General features: G+C 39.6%; 1 protein-coding gene across 1 annotated transcript in view; it reads right to left on the bottom strand.

Annotated features, from left to right (window-relative positions):
- Window positions 1–20,152, bottom strand: part of fto (FTO alpha-ketoglutarate dependent dioxygenase) — a 114,915-nt gene that overhangs the window by 69,302 nt on the left and 25,461 nt on the right. The window contains exons 5-7 of the mRNA XM_086264006.1: window positions 17,515–17,594; window positions 15,665–15,808; window positions 8,913–9,032 (exon numbers count right to left, since the gene is read on the bottom strand). Of these exons, the coding sequence (XP_086120132.1) occupies window positions 8,913–9,032; window positions 15,665–15,808; window positions 17,515–17,594 (344 nt within the window). The remainder of the gene's footprint in view (window positions 1–8,912; window positions 9,033–15,664; window positions 15,809–17,514; window positions 17,595–20,152) is intronic.

The raw sequence follows: 20,152 nt of genomic DNA, 5'->3' as shown, positions 1-20,152 counted from the left end.
AGAAGTCATTTTAAAACTGCCAAACTTCTACAATGTTTAAATTGCGCTATTATTTTTCGTTTTGGAAAATGAATATGCAAAAATTACTTCTAATATGCATTTTAAAAAAATACATTCTAAACATGCTTAATTTTCTTTTTTTGCATATTTAGTATATCTTCCCTCCCATTGTGTTATGCGTGTATGTGTGATTACTCCTCACCCAGGGAGGCTGATTAGAGTGGCTAAAGGGTGTTTATGAGACAGTTAGCCGGGAGGAGATGCCACCCTGCCGCTCTCACCCAAATAAAAGAGCCATTTATTACATCCAACATGACCCTCTCATTACACACAAATAGGAATTAATGAGTGCTATATCGGGCACTCCCAGCAGAGCGAGGCAGGGCCCACTAAAGGACTAGCTTTAATTACACTGTCCTACATCTCACCCATTTAACACCACCCATCAGATCACTCTATCTGCACTGCAAGGGTAGCAGGTAGCAGGGTGGAAGATTAGTGTTACCTAAGAGGACGGCCAATGAATGTAAAACAGGATCTATAGTTAAATCACATTTAAAAAAAAGCTACCTGTTACCACCAGTACACTTTTAGGCTGTTTAATACAAAAACACAGATCTCAGGTTTTCTCTACTAGGATATCCTCTTCATACTGAACATGGCAGTTTTGAAAGGTGCACAGTAAAGCACTTCCCAAAATGCTCCCAGGACTTACGTGGCCTTTTCCAGTTTCCAGCATCAGCTTTTCATTTCTCTGATTTACTTTAACTCACAGATCCTGATACCAACTTCACTGTTTACCTTTATAACTTTCTTCCTCAGATATCAGGAAAAGTCACAACCACCCTGTCTTATTTTTCCCCCTTGTTCCACTTCCCTAAACCACCTCCATCTTCACTCCCCCCCCCCCCAAAAAAAATTATACAATTATCATCCACAATCTTTTCCCATCTTTTCTCCTTTTCTTTGCGTTTCTTCAAGCGAATCAGGCAATTTTACAGCGTCTTCCCACCAGAATCATATCATTCTCTCCACCCTCTCCACACATATTGTTTTTAAACAGGACTGTGTATTTTAAAACCCAGATTGCTGCTCCAAACATGATGGCTGCTCCAGTGATTTTGAAGAATTAGCGAGGTACCAAGGTATTAAATACTTGTTATTTTCCTGTAGTAGTTGCGCACTTAAACAAAGGAAGTGATCATGGATTAAATTTCCACCACCTCTGATCCTTTACATTTAAGCTTGCTTTGGAGATGAAAAAAAAACTGTTATCTGAAACTTTTTAAATTTATTGCATGAACAGTGTATATCAGCTTAATTCCGTAGTTTTTGACCCCGCTTTTGTGTCATAATAACAAATAACAGACTGCTATGTCATAACCTAAAGACTTTAGTTTCCATTTTTGTTCTTAGTTAGGGTCTTAGGGGATTTTTTTTCCATTGTTCACATTGAGGATCCATAGTTGGGGTGGGCCGTTTTCATTTTCATTAATTGGTTTCATTTATTGTTTCACAATGTGTGGGCGATATAAAGCCCCCCGAGACTCTGATTAGAGACTGTACAAATAAATGTGAAATGAATTTGAGCTGACATGTAGATAAACAATAATGATATCAACCACATGACCTGATGAGGATCTAGATTCAGATTTAAATGATTTTATTAAAAGTGTGTGCACAAAGTTCAGAGTATGAGAACTCTATTTTTGTTCTCTGCGGCTTACAGAGCTCGGCGCCACATTGCAATATGCATACTGCTATTTCTGAGTGCAGCGAAGATTGTACAAGCTGTCTTCATATATTCAATATTCAAAAAGATTAATATTTTCCTAAAACGACATAAATTGAACAATTTTTTTTCTTTGCTTTTTACAAATCAGAGTGTTTTCTTGTGTTTGTGCCAATATCTTTTACTAAACCATTTTGACATGATTGCCTGCAAGAGTAAACAATTACACCTGGATCAAAGTGCAATAATTTTATGTCAGGTGCTAGTTAGTAGTGATGTCTATAACAGATTGGGGGTTTCAGTGAGATGCCCTGAAATCTCTTTCATCTTTTTAAACTTTCTTTCCCATCAAGGCACTTTTCAACAAATACTCAGTCCCTCGCTGCATCTCTCCCTCGCCCTCTCTCTCGCTCTGTTGGTATGACACATGAAGCTGGGCCCTGCAGCCAACCCCAGCGTCCGCACAGAATGCGATTAAGCTGAGCAGTGATTAATCTGGGCTGCCCCATAATTCCTCTTTACCACTTTAATGGATGTTATCTCCCCTCCTCTGAAGGCTTATCTTGCTGATCAGGGCCAAGGATGAAGAGAGGAAGAGGAGGGGGTGGCTATGAGTAGAAGGAGAGAAATCAAACCAAATCCATACAGAGGTAAGTAAATGAATAAGAAAGTAAATAAATAAGTAAATAAATAAATGTGGGGATTGAGGGAGCTGCTAAGCGGATAAGGCAGATCAGTCTCTGTAAAGTGCTCATTTGTTTTCTAAGAAGACGAGACAAGCTGCCTTCAGAGCCCACTGATACAGTAAAAACACTGTCAACACCACAATTCACAGACAAACAAAAATAAATTATCCAAACTGCTGTCAATAAAACTCTCCATCCCCGCATTGTAAAGATGGGGCGTGCACAATACTGTTGCTGACAGTCAACGGTACAATGACCAAAAAAAAAAAAGCCATTGTTTCATGTGCAGCTTCCACATTGTCACGTACAAGTCCTTGTAATAAATTCCAATTTTAGTCATCCACATTCCTGAAGCAAGTTTACTCAGGTCAGCTTTATGAAGGAAAAGGCAACACCTCTTCCCACCTCAAGAAGACTACAATGAGCTATCTATATCCTATTTTGGGGAAATAATTACGCATATAAATGAGGACTCATAATCACTTTAAACTGGAATTCATCAAACAGTGAGCTGCATTCAGATTTGGTTCGCTGTCACACACTAATATGTTGTGAAACACTATGAACTTTGACAACAAGATTGCAGCTCCATGCAGACATTTTACCACACCTGTGTGTTTGCCACTTTTATTCTTCTACATAACATTAAAAAAATATCTGAATATTGCATTACATAATAGCAACTTTGAAATATATTCAGGAATAAAAAATGAAAAACTGTAGCAATAGTCGCCATTTCGGATATCACCACAAAGCTTTTTAAAAACTTTTCTAAATGGACACTGGCGTATTTTTAAGTATGTGTGTATATCAATGCCTGTCCTAGTGTTTTTTGTCCTTCAGTGTCTGTGTTCAAGTATATAAATGCGAGTGTATGAGCCTAGCAAAAGACTGACAAGGTTAAACCTGTTCAAAGCTCTTTTTTTCCCCGCTTCGGCTTACAGCGATGCTGCAGCGAGATTCTGTCATAGACAAACCTCTGTGGGATTCCATTCAATACTACTGTACATCTTTAGGTACAAAGCTGCAGGCTGCATTGGCTCCAGGTAACATAAACGCTCCCTTCAAGCCACCGCGTATCTGCCCATGAAAATTCTCTAAAGGGGTTTAAGCATTTACGCAGAAACACTATCAGGCACTGCCGAAAATTCAGCTTACCCTGTTGAATAGGGACTTCAAAGAGAATTGCAAAATACCTTTCCACCGCTACATTTCTCCCCACTCTTTTTCCTCACTCTCTCCATGTGTGTCTTCCTGCTTCTTTTCATTTTATATTTCCAAACACAAGCTGCTGCATGATGTAAAATGTATTATCAGCCATATATTTCCTCTTTAAATGAATAATAACAATAATCTCTGAGTAATTTCTTTTTTATACAGCTCCATTTTAAATAGGGCAAAGCAAGCAAGCTTATATACAGCTGCAGGTAAACAACGCCAAGCAATTATGAACGTGTGGATTAGGCCTCTACTCTATGTTGTGCGATAAGGAGAAACAGCTGCTACTATCCAGGTAACAGCACATATTGACTGTCAATGAAGGATAAACTACTGTGCAGCTGCACATTTACTTCCTTCGCACACACTGCGGCCACACTGCACCCCCCACACACACAGACACGCGGACAGAAACATACAAATAAATCTGAAGCCATACACGCAGACACACATTTCGCACACGCACTATCTGTGCGTAAGAACCGCACAGAATTGAATATAATAAAAGTATAAGCCTATTTACGTAGTGTGGAGCTTTAAATGCAAAACAATATGATGCATAAACCCAGTGTGATTTAATGTAAGAGATAATAAATGGCTTCATAATGAGCAATAAAAATGGTCTTTAAGCAGTTTACTGCTTAGTTCACACTTATAATTAATCTGGGTTCCATGTGTGCATATAAAGTGGATATAAAACTCTGCCTAACTGTGCAAGTTAAGCGGCAAGCAAAAGAGAAAAATTACTGCTGGTAAACATCTGCAACGTGATTCAGCTTTAGCCCCTAGCTTTTTAAAATATACTGCCTTTTTCTCTCACCTGGACCAGCACGGCAAGCTCTCCAAATAATGCATTACAAAAAAATTGCTCCCTAAAATTATTTACGGCGTAACGCACAACAGAAACCATAACATTTATAATGTTTTACAAAGCCATCAAATAAGTGGAGAGGGGATTAATTGCCCCGGGCCGACCTTAAAATAATTATTTTGAGCGGTGCAACTCTAAACTCCAATGAAATTGATACACTTTGATAATTAGATTCTTGGCACTGACCCGCTGAAGTCAATAAAGGTTATTAAGGCCAATTGCTGTCTAAACGCATTACGGGCAGAGTAAACTGTCCGTCGGAGGCCCCTGCTACTTCAGCGCCAATATGATAATCCATTCTCCGTCCTGGGGGTTTCTTCCCTAGCGCCTGTGTCTCCACTCTGCCATACAAAACCAGATTGGATTCGCTTAACCTTTCCAGGACTTTGATCAAATGAGCTCACACAGCAATAACATTTACATTGACCCCTCCACTCTTGCTCCCCCCACACGCACACACACTACCAGCAGTTTTTTTTTCTACCTCCCCCTCTCCCGCATCCCTCATTCTCCAACCCCTCCTCAGCACGTTTGCTCAATAACCTAATCAGCTACTGATGGCGACCAGGCCAGGTTCTGTATGATTGCAGTGCAGCCCTCCTCGGCTGCCCAGATTGTTTCCAAAGACTGCTATTACAGTGAGGGGAGAAAAAGAAATGGTCGCCAAGCGCATCTCGGCTCATAAGCATACACATGCATGCAAAAGCCAGCCTCCATTATAAATCAAAGAAAACAAATTTTGTGACACAGGGAGGGAAAAAAAGAGAGTGTGTGTGTGTGTGTGTGTATGTGTATGTGTATGTGTATGTGTGTATATATATATATATATATATATATATATATATATATATATATATATGCGCACGTACTGTATGTGTGTGACCAAACCATTGAAAAACAGGGACTGACAGGCTGGGTGAACGGTGTAGAGGAAGACATGGCCCCGATACCACTTCCTGTTTTGTACATCTTGAAGTATACAAATGTATTCAACTGAATGGATCCCGTTTATTATGAAAGCAGATTAATTTCCTTGATATGTGTTGAAAAGATTTCCATCTACAAGGCTCGTTCTTCTGTCAAATGAGGGAGAAAGTGTGAGAAAGAGAGAAATACAGCAAGGTAGCGGGAGCGAGAGAGAACAAGAGAAAGAAAGAAAGGGAGAGAGAGAGAGAGAAGACTGAGTGCATTGAAATCTCTTTGCATCCGGTGGCTTTTGAAGTTGTGAGATGAGCAGCCACAGAAGTCAGGAAAGTGACAAATTAGGGAAAAAGCTGTACTGTGCAAGCAGAGCTGCTAAATCAATTAAAGTCATGCCGAGTGCATACATTAACATCAATGGCTCACACATACACGCAAACACACACACACACACGCACACAGGACAGGGAAAAAAGATATGCTCGTGGGCTCGCTGTCGCTTCTCCCCCACAGTGAAAAGAGAAAAGATAAAAAAATACCACACCGGTATTTAAAATATTCTGCATAAAGCCAAGACTCTCTGTCTATTGTCACTCAGATGGAAGCTATTCATTGTTGCTAGTTTAAGGAAATGTCACTATTGTATGATAGCCATGATAGCAGAGTCCTGGGGGAACAGAAGGCTGCGAGCCAGGTCTAAACGGACTTCGGCACCCTGGATCACAGGGGAATGTAAAACCTTTGAGTTAATGCCCTTCTTCCATGCTGCCGAAACAACCTTTTACCCTACGTACAGCCACACCTTCCAACATACACACATAATATAGTTTTGCCGTTCATTCACATAGGCATGCTAGAAGAGGCGGATTCTTTGTTTCTATCAAGGAACCACGTGAATTCATGAGGCACCAAAAAGAGTGGACTTGTTTTGTTTCGGGTCTTTATTTATTTATTTATGTATTTTATCAGAATGTCATTCAAATGGAAGGATGAGCATTTGCATGACAACAGGCTGAGGAGCAGAGAGGGAGCCCCAGGGAGAGACAGTATCCATAAACAGGAGCTAGTCACCCCATATTGCAATATTCTTCATACAGACTAACAAACACATACATAGCCCAGCGCATCCCACGACAGTGTGTGCTAAATATGACAATAAAGAGGGGAAGGCTGGCTGTTTGTATTGCTGTTTTAGCAGGATAAAACAATGCGCTGCTTTATTGCTCAGCACAGTGTATAAAACAATACAGTGTCATTTTATAAACCCTATTTAAAGAGACATATATTTGCTATTCTAAAACACCCATGGTAATATCAAATTTGACAAAAATAATCCTGTATTAATATATACTCTGCAGGCAAGAGAAAAATCTAAGTAAATACATGGTAAACAGCATCTGCACACAGTAGGTCACTTGTATTTCACTAAATTATACTATACTGTCAATTGCCAGCTTCAAAGTGTAAAATATATGCAATAAAGAAATGTGAGGGGAACCCACATAATTTAAATAACTCAAAGTAATTTAGAGAAATGTGTTTTAATCTAACGGCAGAAAAGCCACAGCTTTCAAAACCACCGAAAGGAAAATCTATAAGTCACATCTATAAAGTGCTTTTCATCAGCATATCAGAGGTCGATGCATGTATGTAAATATTGCTGGCAAGAGCAATAATGTTGTCCTTCATCACGATAGTGAATCATTACCTTTATGCATTTACTAGTGTATCATTTTTTGCACGGGTTCGATATGCATTCCTGCAGAAGACATACTTGCTTTTGTGTGATGTGACACTGTGATTAATTCAATTTGGTGCCAAAGTATTTAATCTGTAAAATTAATGTTCTAATAAACTCGTGTTAATGTAATTTGTGATATTTAAAATACCCATGCATTTATTGTTACACATGTATTATTACCTTATTTTAATTATTGCATTTTGTTGATTTAGCTTTTTATATTTTTCTAAAAACAACTGGTTTACTTTTTTTTCCCCCCCGAATTGCATAAGATCTGACATTAAGTTCCAACGACATGGCGGAAATCCATATTTGGTCACACATATTTTTTTTCTAAAATGCATAGTGGACATGGTTCACTTGCCCATTAGAGAGACATGGAGACAGAGGAACAGAGAGGGAGAAAGACCTCACATTTCACTGATGCCCTTTTCTAAACACAGGTCCAAATCACACACTTCATCTGGGCACGGAGGTAAAGCTCTAGATGAGTTTAGCCCCTGTCTACTAACACCCCCACCCACTCTCTGCCAGGCTGTTCAACTGTGTGAGAGAGAGGAGGAAAGAGAGACTATGACTAGAGCTGAGCAGCAGCGGCACTGTTCTCCTCCAGCTCCAGTCTTTATCCCCGCCTGAGCATTAGATGTGATTACTGCTCAGCGCTCGACACTGACAGAGACAGAGAGCTCCCAGAGACAGCAGGAGTGGGTGAGAGACATAAAGAGACAGAGAGCGAGGGAGAGCACAGAGGAAAAGAGGAGCACAGCTCTCTCGTTCCCTGCGATGCTGCTACAGTGATACAAGAGTGCCCCCTGCTGCTTCTGGTGTCTGGGTGTTAAACACACACACACACACACACACACACACACATACATGTGCACGCACTCTTTGAAATCCAGCTACGAGAATGGGACTGCATAGAACTTGTGGGGGTATACCAAAAGCGAGACCAAGCATATGACTGTGTGGCTTTCCGCGCTGTGTGTCTACAGTGTGAGTATGTCTGCGGCACACAGAGAATTTACAGAACAGAGCTGTGACTAAGGTGACTTAATTATGAGTCTGACATTACTAAGTGATTCCTTTACAGTGGTGTCTAACTAATAGCTACGCACCCACGTTCCGCTCCCATAAAAATTCTGTGAGGCTACGATTAAACACTTGACACATCCTAAATAGTGTGGCGTGGTAAGAAGATAGACAATATACCATGTAATTTTAAACACACCCTCTCTGGTGAGGGGTATTATTGGACAGCAGATCACTTGTGTAGTTTGTGTAAGAAGCACAAGTAGAGGCGTGTTGAGCATTTAGTTGAAAGACTTATTTTGTGTGACAGCCTTACTACACTAGCAAAGAAACTCTTCATATTTTGGATAAATGCTCTCATTTTTATGTATTCCTATATTTTGAGGGTATTACCTATAAAGCAATAGTAGTAGTGTTTTAATATACATTATAACATATTTTTAATATAAGGAAAATACTTAAACTAAACCTACTAACTGTTTTCATCTATGTCCCAGAAAAGAAATATCATGTGTAAAACCTAGAAAGCTAAACTCGCACAAAAAGATTTTATGGTAAACAGCCTACAAACTTAAATTTAGATAGATTTTATTTAACCATCAAAGTCTTAGTAAGTAATCTGTGTGACAATGAGTCGATGCCAAATGCAGTAAAAGTCGGGAAACCAGAGAGCAAAGCTGTCATGTGACTAGCAGTGTGTCCGAGCAGTCTCACCATGGTCTCCATGAGCTTCCAGTCCTTCTCCAGCTGCTCCATCGGTCTGGTCCACCAGCTGCAGAACCGAGCATAACGCTGGCCCTGAAACCAGTACTGCCGCAGCCACTCAAACTCCACCTTCACACACAAATACACGTAAAACAAAAACGTTGTTCAGAGAGACAACTTTCATCTGATATTTACATAGATTATATATGCATTCCTTTCCCTGTTCTTTTCACTAAGTACATCTCTAAGTAGAACACTGACTTTTCTGTTTAGATACATTTACTTGTCAGAGTGTGAAATTATATGAATGCTTTTACAAATACAAAAATAAATTCTTAGTCCCTTGTAAGAAAATAAATTGGACATGATTTTGCACTGGAAGAAAATGACACATTCCCTTGAAATCATACTTGCTAATTCCATCTTTGAATTGTTGCACATTCTGTTTGTCACGAAATAGTTTCAAAGCACGTTCACTCATTTTTGACACGTAGATAAAAAAAACATCCTACCACAAATAGTACAAACATTGGTCATGTCTTTAAGTACAATCACACCCTCAAAACAATTTAGACACAAACAAGCCTACTGTATGTCTGCTCACACACACACACACACACACACACACCATTGAGCACACCTGAAAACTCCGCCCTCTCCTTCCTTTCCTCATTCCCTCCATCCCCTCCTCTCCTGCTCCGTCTGGAGATGACAGTCTTTACTGCCAAGCCGCTCCCCTCTCCTCCACTGGGAGTGTTTTTGTTTCCTGCTCTTTTGAAGTGCTGATTTAATCCTCGCACGGATGCTTCACGTAGCCAGGTGTAGCCTTTCTATTTCCAAGTGTGTCTTTCCGTGTTTGTGTGTTCGTACCTGAACTGTATGCGCATCAGTGCATTTGTGCCCTTGCAAGTATCTGTCTGCATAAATGCGTGAGCGTCTTTGTTAATGCGTATACAATCGCCAACGTAAATGTGAATGTCAAAGATTGCCCCAACTGCCACCAACGTAAATGTGAGACGCTGAGCTTCCCTCCCCCAAAACATTCTACAAAGCATCATCCACTGAAAACAATGCACGCTCCATTTCATGTTGACGTAGACAACTGTACAACACAAAACGTAGTTTCATACAATGGAAACGCATATAAAATAGCACGACGAGAGCCATTGTTCCTTTTCTGAAAAGTAGTTTGTTTATTGTTCTTCTAACAGAGCATTAGGCAAGCAGAGCTCTTTTACAGCTATGAACAGTCATCGAAACAGTTTAAAACACATTTATTCCAGCTGAGCGCTCCCATGAAATAAAACTATAATTTGGGTGATCCAAAATTGTCATCCAACTTTGACAAATTACGTTCATATATATAACTACGCTGCACTGACTAAAAAGTCACGGAGACCCATCTTCAGTTTGAGTTTTATTTTGAGCGACATCCACTGTAACTTTCTCTCTAGCACAAAAGTTTGAACAGGCCTGCAACTGAGCAAAAGACTGTCAGAAAATATGGCATAAAGTTTTGTCTCAAAGTATATTCGCAATTAGAATCAAGAAGTATGAATTATACTTGCACTGCATTGTTAAACCTGCAAGTGTATCACAGACAAAAGCAAGTATAGATTCAGCAAGAACTTTCCTGTCCTGTCTTCACACTTCACAGTGTTGGAATCCATATAACTTCCACAATCCAACATTTATAGTAACTTTATATAAGGATTTACCAGCTGTCGTGAAAAAAGAACGTTGATTATCTTCAATCTTTAGTTCTAATTTTTCACTCTTGAAACTCTTAGATTCAACTAACACTTTAAATTACAAAGCTTCGTAAGAGTCATGTGACCAAGAGTCACATGACTCTTACATTAAACTAACTTTATTAGCAGTAGCAGCATTAACATGGATTATATGTGTCTGAAGGATGTTTCCCTAAACTGAGTTTGTTTTTACAACAACAAAAAAAACTAATAGTTTTGAACTCAAATTAAGTTCCCAATATCCTGAACTCTTCTAATAAGAGCCACTGGAAAGTTTGAACACTGAACTTAAAAGATCCTGCGATTGGTGACATTTTTTAGTGGTTACTGCTCTGCAAAATGAGGCAAGACATCTTCCATACAGTCGCCCAAAAACAAAGGGCAAAAATTATTTACACAAACAACTTGAGAGGATTCTGTCCTGGAAAAAGGCTCTGATCACAGTGGGGATGACATGCAAGGACTGGGGCATGTCAGGGAGAATACACAGCCAGTGGCACTGCTCAGCAGCCTCTCAGTCACTCCATACAACCCACCCTTCAAAGAAATGTCATCCTTTATGGTCCCTTCAACACAATCCAAATCCACTCCCCTTCGATCACTACAGCTCAAACACACAACAAAGCCACACGAGCCAATATCGGACGTCCTTTTCACACAGTCTGTCCATCCTTCTATCTCTCTGATTGTCTGCCTGTCCTTTAGTGAGAAGAAACCAACCTGTGTCTCCACTTTGAGCTGACATGGCAGCCAGTCCCCTGCTGCGCAGGCCAGTGGAAGCCACAAAGCACGCCATCTAAAGCTACTGAGGAGTGCTGGCTATGTGGCATTTGGAGGCTAGCTACCCAGCTGAGAGTTACCAAGTAGGGAACTATGACTAAATGCCACCTATTCAGGTAGACAGATCGAAAGTGTGTGCGAAAGAGAGAGTGGTTGTTAGGCCTAGTTTTTCTATGAGATGGCGTGGGGGAGTGAGAGGGGAGTTAGTGACTCCCCTGAGGCAGTCGCTGTCATCTGTCCAGGTGATGGACACACCAACTACACATTAGCTGCACATTAGTTGACCGGCCTCCCACCGTGGCAACTCTGGAGTTAAAGCCAAGTAGCCCCTTTTTTCCCCCCGATTTAATGAGGTACTTTTTTTTTTCCACACCTTCACGGTAGTCCCTGAGCGGGTCCAATCAATTTCTGGGCTGGGCCCTGAGGTGAGAACTGATGAGAGTGTGATCGATCCCACTCTGCCGTCCTCTGTTTACCTTTCCTGATCTCCTCACATATAAGCCTGGTTACCGGTGAGCAACTAGGAACGCAATTTACACTCATCACACATTTGCCAGAGTAGTCGCACACAATCTAGGTTATAACACACAGATTGCTATATATGTTTTACTTTCACCCTACAGGTAGAAAAAAAAACTTAGGAATGGTCAGGTTTTCTAAAATGACTACTCATAAATTATAGAGGCTTTTTCTCATAACATTCTATCTTCAAGATAGTGTTTGTCACTTCTTTCCTCTCAGACTAAAGATTAAAGAAATAGTCATCTTTGAATCCTAAAATCTGTTCGTGTTAATCGTCTGGTCGCAGCATTTTTGTACAACTTGAAGGCCTGAAAGAGACGATTTGTCCAAGCTGGTAAATCGTAATACAATTGATCATAGAAATTCAGTTTGAAACCTTTGTAAATTTCCAGTTAAGTACGGGGCTTAAATTAACAAACGATTCTATTAATTGACATTTTACACACCGTCCCAAATATTTTGAAAGCAGGGTTTTAAACAAATAAATGATATACTCAAAAAATAAAACAAAATCTAAAGCCTAAATCATGGCATTGCAAAATTCAGAAATGGTCAAAAATGTTGCCTTTTATGGATAGATTTATTTTATCAATGTAGTATTTTTTTAATAAAACCAAAGCACAGAGAAATTAAATAACCCATTAAATCAACCAATACGATGAATAATTAGAAACAATGTTAACAAGCAGTAAAGGTAATGCAAGTAAAAATAACAGCAGAGATAAAAAGTACAAACCACAATAAACTGATCTGTTACAAAAAATAATTTGAGTACTTATTAATAAGATTACTTTGACATTCTCATTGTAAGCCCTTTTAAGAAAGCCATTTCAAAGCAAAGCCAACACTGAAGCAGCCTGTGGAGACATTTTGGCCATGAAAACAGAACATCAGAAGGTCACACACAACTACTTCCGTACAGTTCACTTTCTGCCAAAGCTTGTGGGAACCTCCCCACCCCCCATCAATATTTACTGTGGGGGAACTAGCATCATTAGAGGGGGTCCCTCAGGGCACTCTGTCACACACCCACCTGGGAAGTGACACAGTGGCTTTAAATGAGACAAGACATTTGCGTCTGGGATTAGCATTTCAAAGCCAAACCTGCACATGGGGAAGGTGCGGTGATGCTGTGTTAGCCTACCTCCGCCACCTAAAACAGGAGGTGAGATTAAAAGGAGACAGTGAGAGGGACCAAACACACAGGTGGGAAATTTTTCTTTATTTCCATCTCTGTCTCCATTCAATTTTTACTTCAATTAGCTATCCCGACTGACCCCCAAATGCTGACAGCGATGGCAGATGCTCTACTTCATCTTCGTCAAACCGGGCCCACACCCTGTGACAAATGTCAACCTCCACCTCCTTGCACCACATTGCACAATATCCCTGGAATGTCAGCCAGTGCTAGCTTGCTGTTTAGCACTTTTTAAGGAAAGGCCCATAAGGCACAGCTCAGGTCAGGCTGCCTGCGTGTCTCAGGCTTGTTCACTCCTCAGTCGCCCATGTCAAACACGACCTGCGCAATATGCACCCACCAAGAGCCAAACTGGGCCGCGATCATAAATAACTCCACCAACAATACATCATTTAAGTGGGTGTTCTGCTCTCGTGGGCAACTCCAAACAAATGGCCACATCGATCATTGAGAATGCCAGGTAGGGTAGGCTTGAGCCCCCGAGAGTACCCCTCCTTACTTAAATACTCACACACACACCTGCTCTTTTATAAATTGTGCACTGTTTTCCTGAATAAACCAATGTTTAGTAATCCTGTGCCACAAGCAAGAAACTAGCAGTTGCTAACTCAACTAGCACAGCAGTTCTCCCAAACCAGACAGCGCTATTGTTTGGCTCTGCTGAATAATTAATATTGTCTACAACCTTTAAACAACCTTACGTCAGACTCATCTGTCATGGTATCCTGCTAAGGGGTCTGGGTGCTAGTGTCAGCTTGGATGTGAACTTTGGGCCAAAGGGTGTAAAAGAGGGAGAGGTGAAGTGATATATTAACTGCTGGCCTGCAGCAAGTGAACACAGTATGCTGGTGGCTCTGCAGCACAGCCACTCATGTTCCTCTTTTTTGACCTCCCTCTATCCCTCCATATCCCAAGCCAGCATCACTCATTGTTCTGTATAAAAAGGGGTTAAGGAGTGGAGAGGGGCCTGACTCCATCTTTTAGAAAAACATATGGAGAGGCTATTGCTGTACAATCCATCACAGGCCAGGACAAATGAAAACAACCTGGATTTCATATTGCAACCATTTCCCTGAGCAGAGACAACAAGGTACGTAGAAGTTGGTAAGCTGGCAAGCGTCCATCCTGCCATGTACAGATGTTTAACCTGCTATCAGATTACTTCCAGTATGGTACACAAGTCTCATAATGCAGATAAAATAGAATCAACCAGAATCCACCAGGATTAAAATGTTTAAAAAAGGTTTAAAGCACACGATTTTCCTCTTTGTCATATTTGCTTTTTTGATTGATTGATTGAATCTTTATTTTGAACATGTTGAAAAAGTATAAAAAAAAAAAAAATAGAATTAAAAGAGACAAATGAACAAAGCAAACAAAAGGAAAACGAGCAACCACAACTCCAAATAACGTCCATGTTCAAAAAGGAGCAGGAAGAAGCATAAGCTTATTTAATCCCACCCCTTTTCCACTATCTAGTATCAATAGACTACAGAAATACCTCCTTGTAATTACATTATATGTTATGTGTAATTTTATTTTTTTTTTATTTTTTTTAAATATATACACATATATGTTTCTATCTATCCATACCTACGTATATACACACATACGCACATATACACATTTTCAATAACCCCATTAACACCTGAAGGATACACAACCTACAATTTTTTATTTATATATATATATATATATATATATATATATATATATATATATATATATATATATATATATATATATATATATATATATATATATATATATATATATATATATATATATATATATATATATTCTCATTTCATTTCAGATTTTAAGAGTTTTTGTTGGAATGTGTTTTGTCGTTTTTGTTGTCATGTTTTTGACATCATTTGGCTCATTGGGAGACTGACATGGAAAGATATAACGCACTGATACCGTAAAGTTACGTAGGGTGATTGTCCCATCAAAGAACACAAGGTCAAAGGGCTTCATTAAATGTATGTTCACCAGACTCTATCCACAGGTGCACAAGTCTATACAATGCAAAAGCAAAATAAATAAATAAGCAAACTGTTATTAATCATGGATAATGGTTTCATTGTATTTCCACAATACTTTCTGTGATACTGTCTTGAAAAATCCTGTCATATTTGCAGATGGTTCTTAATTGTTTTTTGTGACCAGATGGAACAATTCAGATTGTGCTAGGAGGGCCATGAACTCTTAAAAAAAGTAAAGGAATAGTCTTTAAAACTTAAGACTGGAATCCTATTGTCTAAACTCTTGGCACATATTCACATTAAGTAGTCTCAGAAGGCCCTAAAAGTGAAGTCAGATTTATAAAACTGATTCAGATGTGGTGCATACAGCTCATCTACGCTAGCTTAAAAATGCTAGTAAAACTACATGTAAAAAACGCAAATAAAATCAAAGAATGGTCCAATGTGCATAACACACATATCACAGACACACGTGTACATACATATGCACATTCATGTGAACACACACCACCGTCTCCCCACCTCATTGTGAATCTCCTCACAGTCCTGTAGCGTTGCCGGCAGCAGAGCCACAAGCCTATGGGATCCTGTGTCGGGGTCAGTGTGCAGGTTGGACAGGGCCTCCTGGCAACGTGACTGGATGTAGGTCAGGGTTCCACTGGAACACTGATCGGAACAACACAGACTGTGTTACAAACAGAGCGTAACTGCAGTGCTTGTGAGAAATTTAATACATTTAACCTAGGTGCATGCCTAGAAAATATGCATATACTGGTCAAACTACCCAACTAATAAGCTGTCTACTTGCTAATATTAAAACCACAGACAGAACAGGTAAACTATTTGCAATGTTCTGTTCTGTTGGGAAAATTCATAAGGACACTGCTTCTAAATGAAGCACCTACAGAGAGTTGCAGAACAAGTACACATCCCAATGCCAAGGGCATTTTCTAATGGCATGCAGCCTCCCCCAGCTTGACAATTTGCCCTAGCTGGATTGCTCAACAACTTGAGAAACATCAGTAAGAACCCAAGGCATTCGTATGACCTAAAAACTGATCACATCCTAATACAAGTAAGTCCATGGGCTTCGCTGGAACATGCACATTCCATGACCCCAACCTATAAAACCCAAAGGATATCCTATGGGCATCCTGGGCCAAGGAAAACCTGTTTCCTAGATGTTGGTTCTCTAATGGGCAATAGGTGCTTTGACAGCACGAGTAGGACCTACACAATGTCAGGCAGGTGGTTTAACATGCTAACATACTAGCCTAACATCTCTGTGGAATCAGAGGAAATTAACATTATTTTATGTATGTTCACCACCTCATCCTGCACGACTGCATCACTATTTGCAGAAGAATTTCTGTTTAAAAAGGCTTTGGCTGGACTGTAAGTAGTTCTTGTGAATTTCTCTTTAATGTTAATTTCTGCACATGTAGACAGATTTGAAACAGACAGTAAGAGATTTGTTATTTTTGCCACAGTTTTAATCACAGTTAATCGCCTTGCTATCACAAACAGATTGCATGTAACGTGAACCCATTCACTCGCAAAGTGATGACAGACTGATAGCAGACGGAGTATTGCCAATTTATCAGTCATGACACACAAAAGTTGCCTGGAAGATGGTAACTTATTGCAAGCGATCACAGACCTGGTCCCTGTCTTTGAAGCAAACACTTAAATGGCAAAAAAACCTGCAAGTTCACTGAATACTGTAACTATAATTCCTATCACACCACATTCACCGTTTTCACTACTGTGGCTGTAACAGAAGGTTGCTGGCTGTTTCAAAGACAGTGTTGTACCGAAGACCATTTGCTTTCAAAGTAAATTTGATCTACTTGAAATGTTTTAATTGCAGTAAACAATCTGTGTTTTCTGTTTTGCCTTCTACTTTTCCAAGTTTCCACCCCAATCAGGACTGCAGCAAACAACAAAGAATTGCATAAAGGTTTTTGGTGCAGCATGGCATCTTTGAGACCAATTTCAACTAGTAACTACTAGCAACCACTCACTAACCAACCAGGGAAGGCACATTTTTCCTTAGCAGTCTGATGATTTTTTTTAAAACATTTTGTAGTATATTTGGATATACTGCAGTGGCTTTACTTACATCGCCAAACCCTGCAGGGAAAGACCGTTCGTTTTTCTGTTTTATTTCTCAGTAAAAGGGTCGTAAGAGGACAACAAAGTTCTTCAGCATACAATGTTGAATATTATTTACTTATTAACTTTTTACAGAGTCTTTCAATAAAACAGCATAGCAGCATTCCTTATTAATTCCAAAGGAGGCTGTCGGTAGACCATACAGCATTTTACGAAGCGATTCAGAACAGAGTTTAATCTGTTGTCTGACTTCTCACCTCAGCCACTCTGTGTGTGGAGCTGAAGCGTGCAGTGTCTCCAGCTAGGACACAGTGCTGGTGGGTACTGTTCAGGTCATCTGGTAAATACAGTTAAGAGAAAACTATCAAAACACAACGACATTACCAATGAGAGTTATCAAAAGAGCAGCGAAGAGTAAACAAGAGCTCACACCAGAACTGAATGTTCATCCCATACTGATGTTGTGTTTTTTAATAATTAAAATAAAGAGTAGAAAGGAGCATAAAAGGAAAAGATTATGACAGAAAACACAGGAAAGAAGGAGAGTGAAGAAACATGACAACTACATCATCTTATACTCTCAGACAGATTGCGCTTGGTCCAGTACCGACGAATCAAATAGAGTGAGCAGCATTGTAGTATAATTTTAATTACCAAACAAAACCAGATCGAGCTCAATCTGTCAAGATGGAAGAGCCATACCAACAAACATTTGTCCAATATCACACAAGCTTTACAAAGAGGCCTTACTGCTGTTTCTTGTGTATCCCTCCATGTGTTTCTTTGTGTGTATAGATGTTTCTCAGCTCTGCCATTATTTGCCTCATAACAATAATTAATTTAGCCATGACAGAGCTGTCATTCACAGCACATGTGCATATTTACACCCGCCTTGAGCAAGAGTACACCGGCTAATGCCTGTGATTTGAAAGTCAAACAGCCAAATGCTTTGGGAGGAAGATATTATTGTTTGGTGGGAGAAAAAAAAAAAGATGGTGACAAACAAAACAACTTGCCGGTGTTTTCTTCACCCTGATGAGATTGTGAAGGATTAGGTCTCTGGGCAGAATTACTCTGCGTCTTTAAAACTGTTTATATCCAATAACAAATTATCTCCATCAATCTGCTCTTTTCTTGGCGCGTCTGATGCGTCAGTGGGATCAGGAGGGAGTAGAGGCAAACTCAATAACTGTAATAAATATTTATCTTTCTTTCAACCCCTGTGCCTGCTGCCACTTGTCCTCCTTTTCCAGGAAGCAGGCTTTTAAATATATTGGGTCAAGTCTTTTCTCCAGTCCCCCTGTGCATTGGGAGCTGGAAATCAGATTATTGAACAGGCCCGGTGTCAAGACTTGCATTGTTCTTTTTTAACCACTGAAATTCCATTTGGGTGGAAATGATGGTGATTCAATTTGCCTCCAGCAGCTCAGACATTAGCAGTTCAAAGGGGCCAGCCGCCGACAAATGGTGCTGAAAATACATTACGGTGTCTGTGGTTATACACCATTGTAGTTTTCTTTTAATACCACAAAACTACTTATCATACGGTGTATGTCACCAAAACACTGGTACAATATATCTTAACACTTGGTTTAACACTGGCCACTCTGCCTGTGTGTACACGAGTGGGCTTGACATGGTGAGGTGAAACATCCAGTTTTTTATTCGTACGTGTCGGTTGCCACCCAAAAAAAAAAAAAATCATGAAAAACTTAAGATTCAGTGACAAAATATAGAGTTTGTGTGTGTGTTGCATGTCTTACAAGACTTGTTTGTCTCGCGATTGGTTTAGTTTTAGGATTTTAGTATGTAAAAATAATGTTGTGCAGGAAAACTTCTGAGTATTTTAGGACACAAAATTGTGTACTGTATATAAAACAAATCTTTTCTATTGAAGAACGAAATAATTTTAAGTTTGTTTGGGTTTTTTTCTCCATATGGCTGTGTTTGTGCATTGTGCCAAGCATTTAAATCAGGTAGGCCGACAAAGCCACAGACTGCCGAGGACTCTGTGAGCTGCTATCGTCGTGCAGCAGTTGGCCTCTCAAGGGCGTACTCACCAAGTGGAGCATAAATCCCCACTGATCCGCGACAGTCAAGTCCCATTAGAATGGTCTGCACAACAGCCCATCACTCTATTATAATAGCTGGCCTGAAACTGACTGTTCTATTGTAAATCTTATCCAGCTAAAAGAGGTCGGCTTCAAGCCCTGTCAGACTGAATATTAGGTACAGACATCGTTGCTCTCAGATGAAAACATAGCATCTTCAAAGAGTCAATGTCAGGAATTCATTAAAACCTTCCTATTGCTTACTTTTTAGTGGTCCATTTGAAAAGACTGACGATGTTCTAAAATTACATTGATACAGTAGACAGGTAATCTGATTGAACTTTAAACTGGAAAATCAGACACATGTGGTACACATGTGCGTGCAGCTATAGAAAACACCTTGCTATTATCAAGGTAGTGGCAAACAGTTACTACACTTTACCACTGACACTATGAATAACTAGTTTATAAAACACCTGTTTTAGAAACAGTTGTTTTATAAAGATGTGAAGGGGCAGATAGAGTAAAAACTAGATTTTTATTTTATTTATATAAAAGCAATCCACAACAGTTGTCATTGCCCTTAGAGCAAGTATTTGTGAAAGTGAGAAGAAAAAAAACTCGCTTTTAATAGGAAGCAAACTCAGACTCAGGGAGGAATGCCATCTGCCTTGACCAGTTTGGAGAAAATATTTTACAGTGCTTTTTCTTTTTCCTTTTTTACCCCCACTATAGAATTGTGAAATTGGAGGCCTAAAGGCTTACGAACAACAATATTATTATCAAAGCACGCTGTTTTTAAAAAAAAAAAAAAAACCAAAACATAAAAGTAAGAGCTGCTTTA

Source organism: Aulonocara sp. 'chitande type north' Nkhata Bay, linkage group LG1 (genome assembly GCF_057382095.1).
Source record: "Aulonocara sp. 'chitande type north' Nkhata Bay isolate Kocher_YH1m ecotype deep benthic linkage group LG1, A_spYH_male_GT1.1, whole genome shotgun sequence".
Lineage (NCBI taxonomy): Eukaryota > Metazoa > Chordata > Actinopteri > Cichliformes > Cichlidae > Aulonocara > Aulonocara sp. 'chitande type north' Nkhata Bay.
The sequence above is the reverse complement of the archived record's forward strand: the minus strand, read 5'-3'. Positions and strand labels throughout refer to the sequence as shown.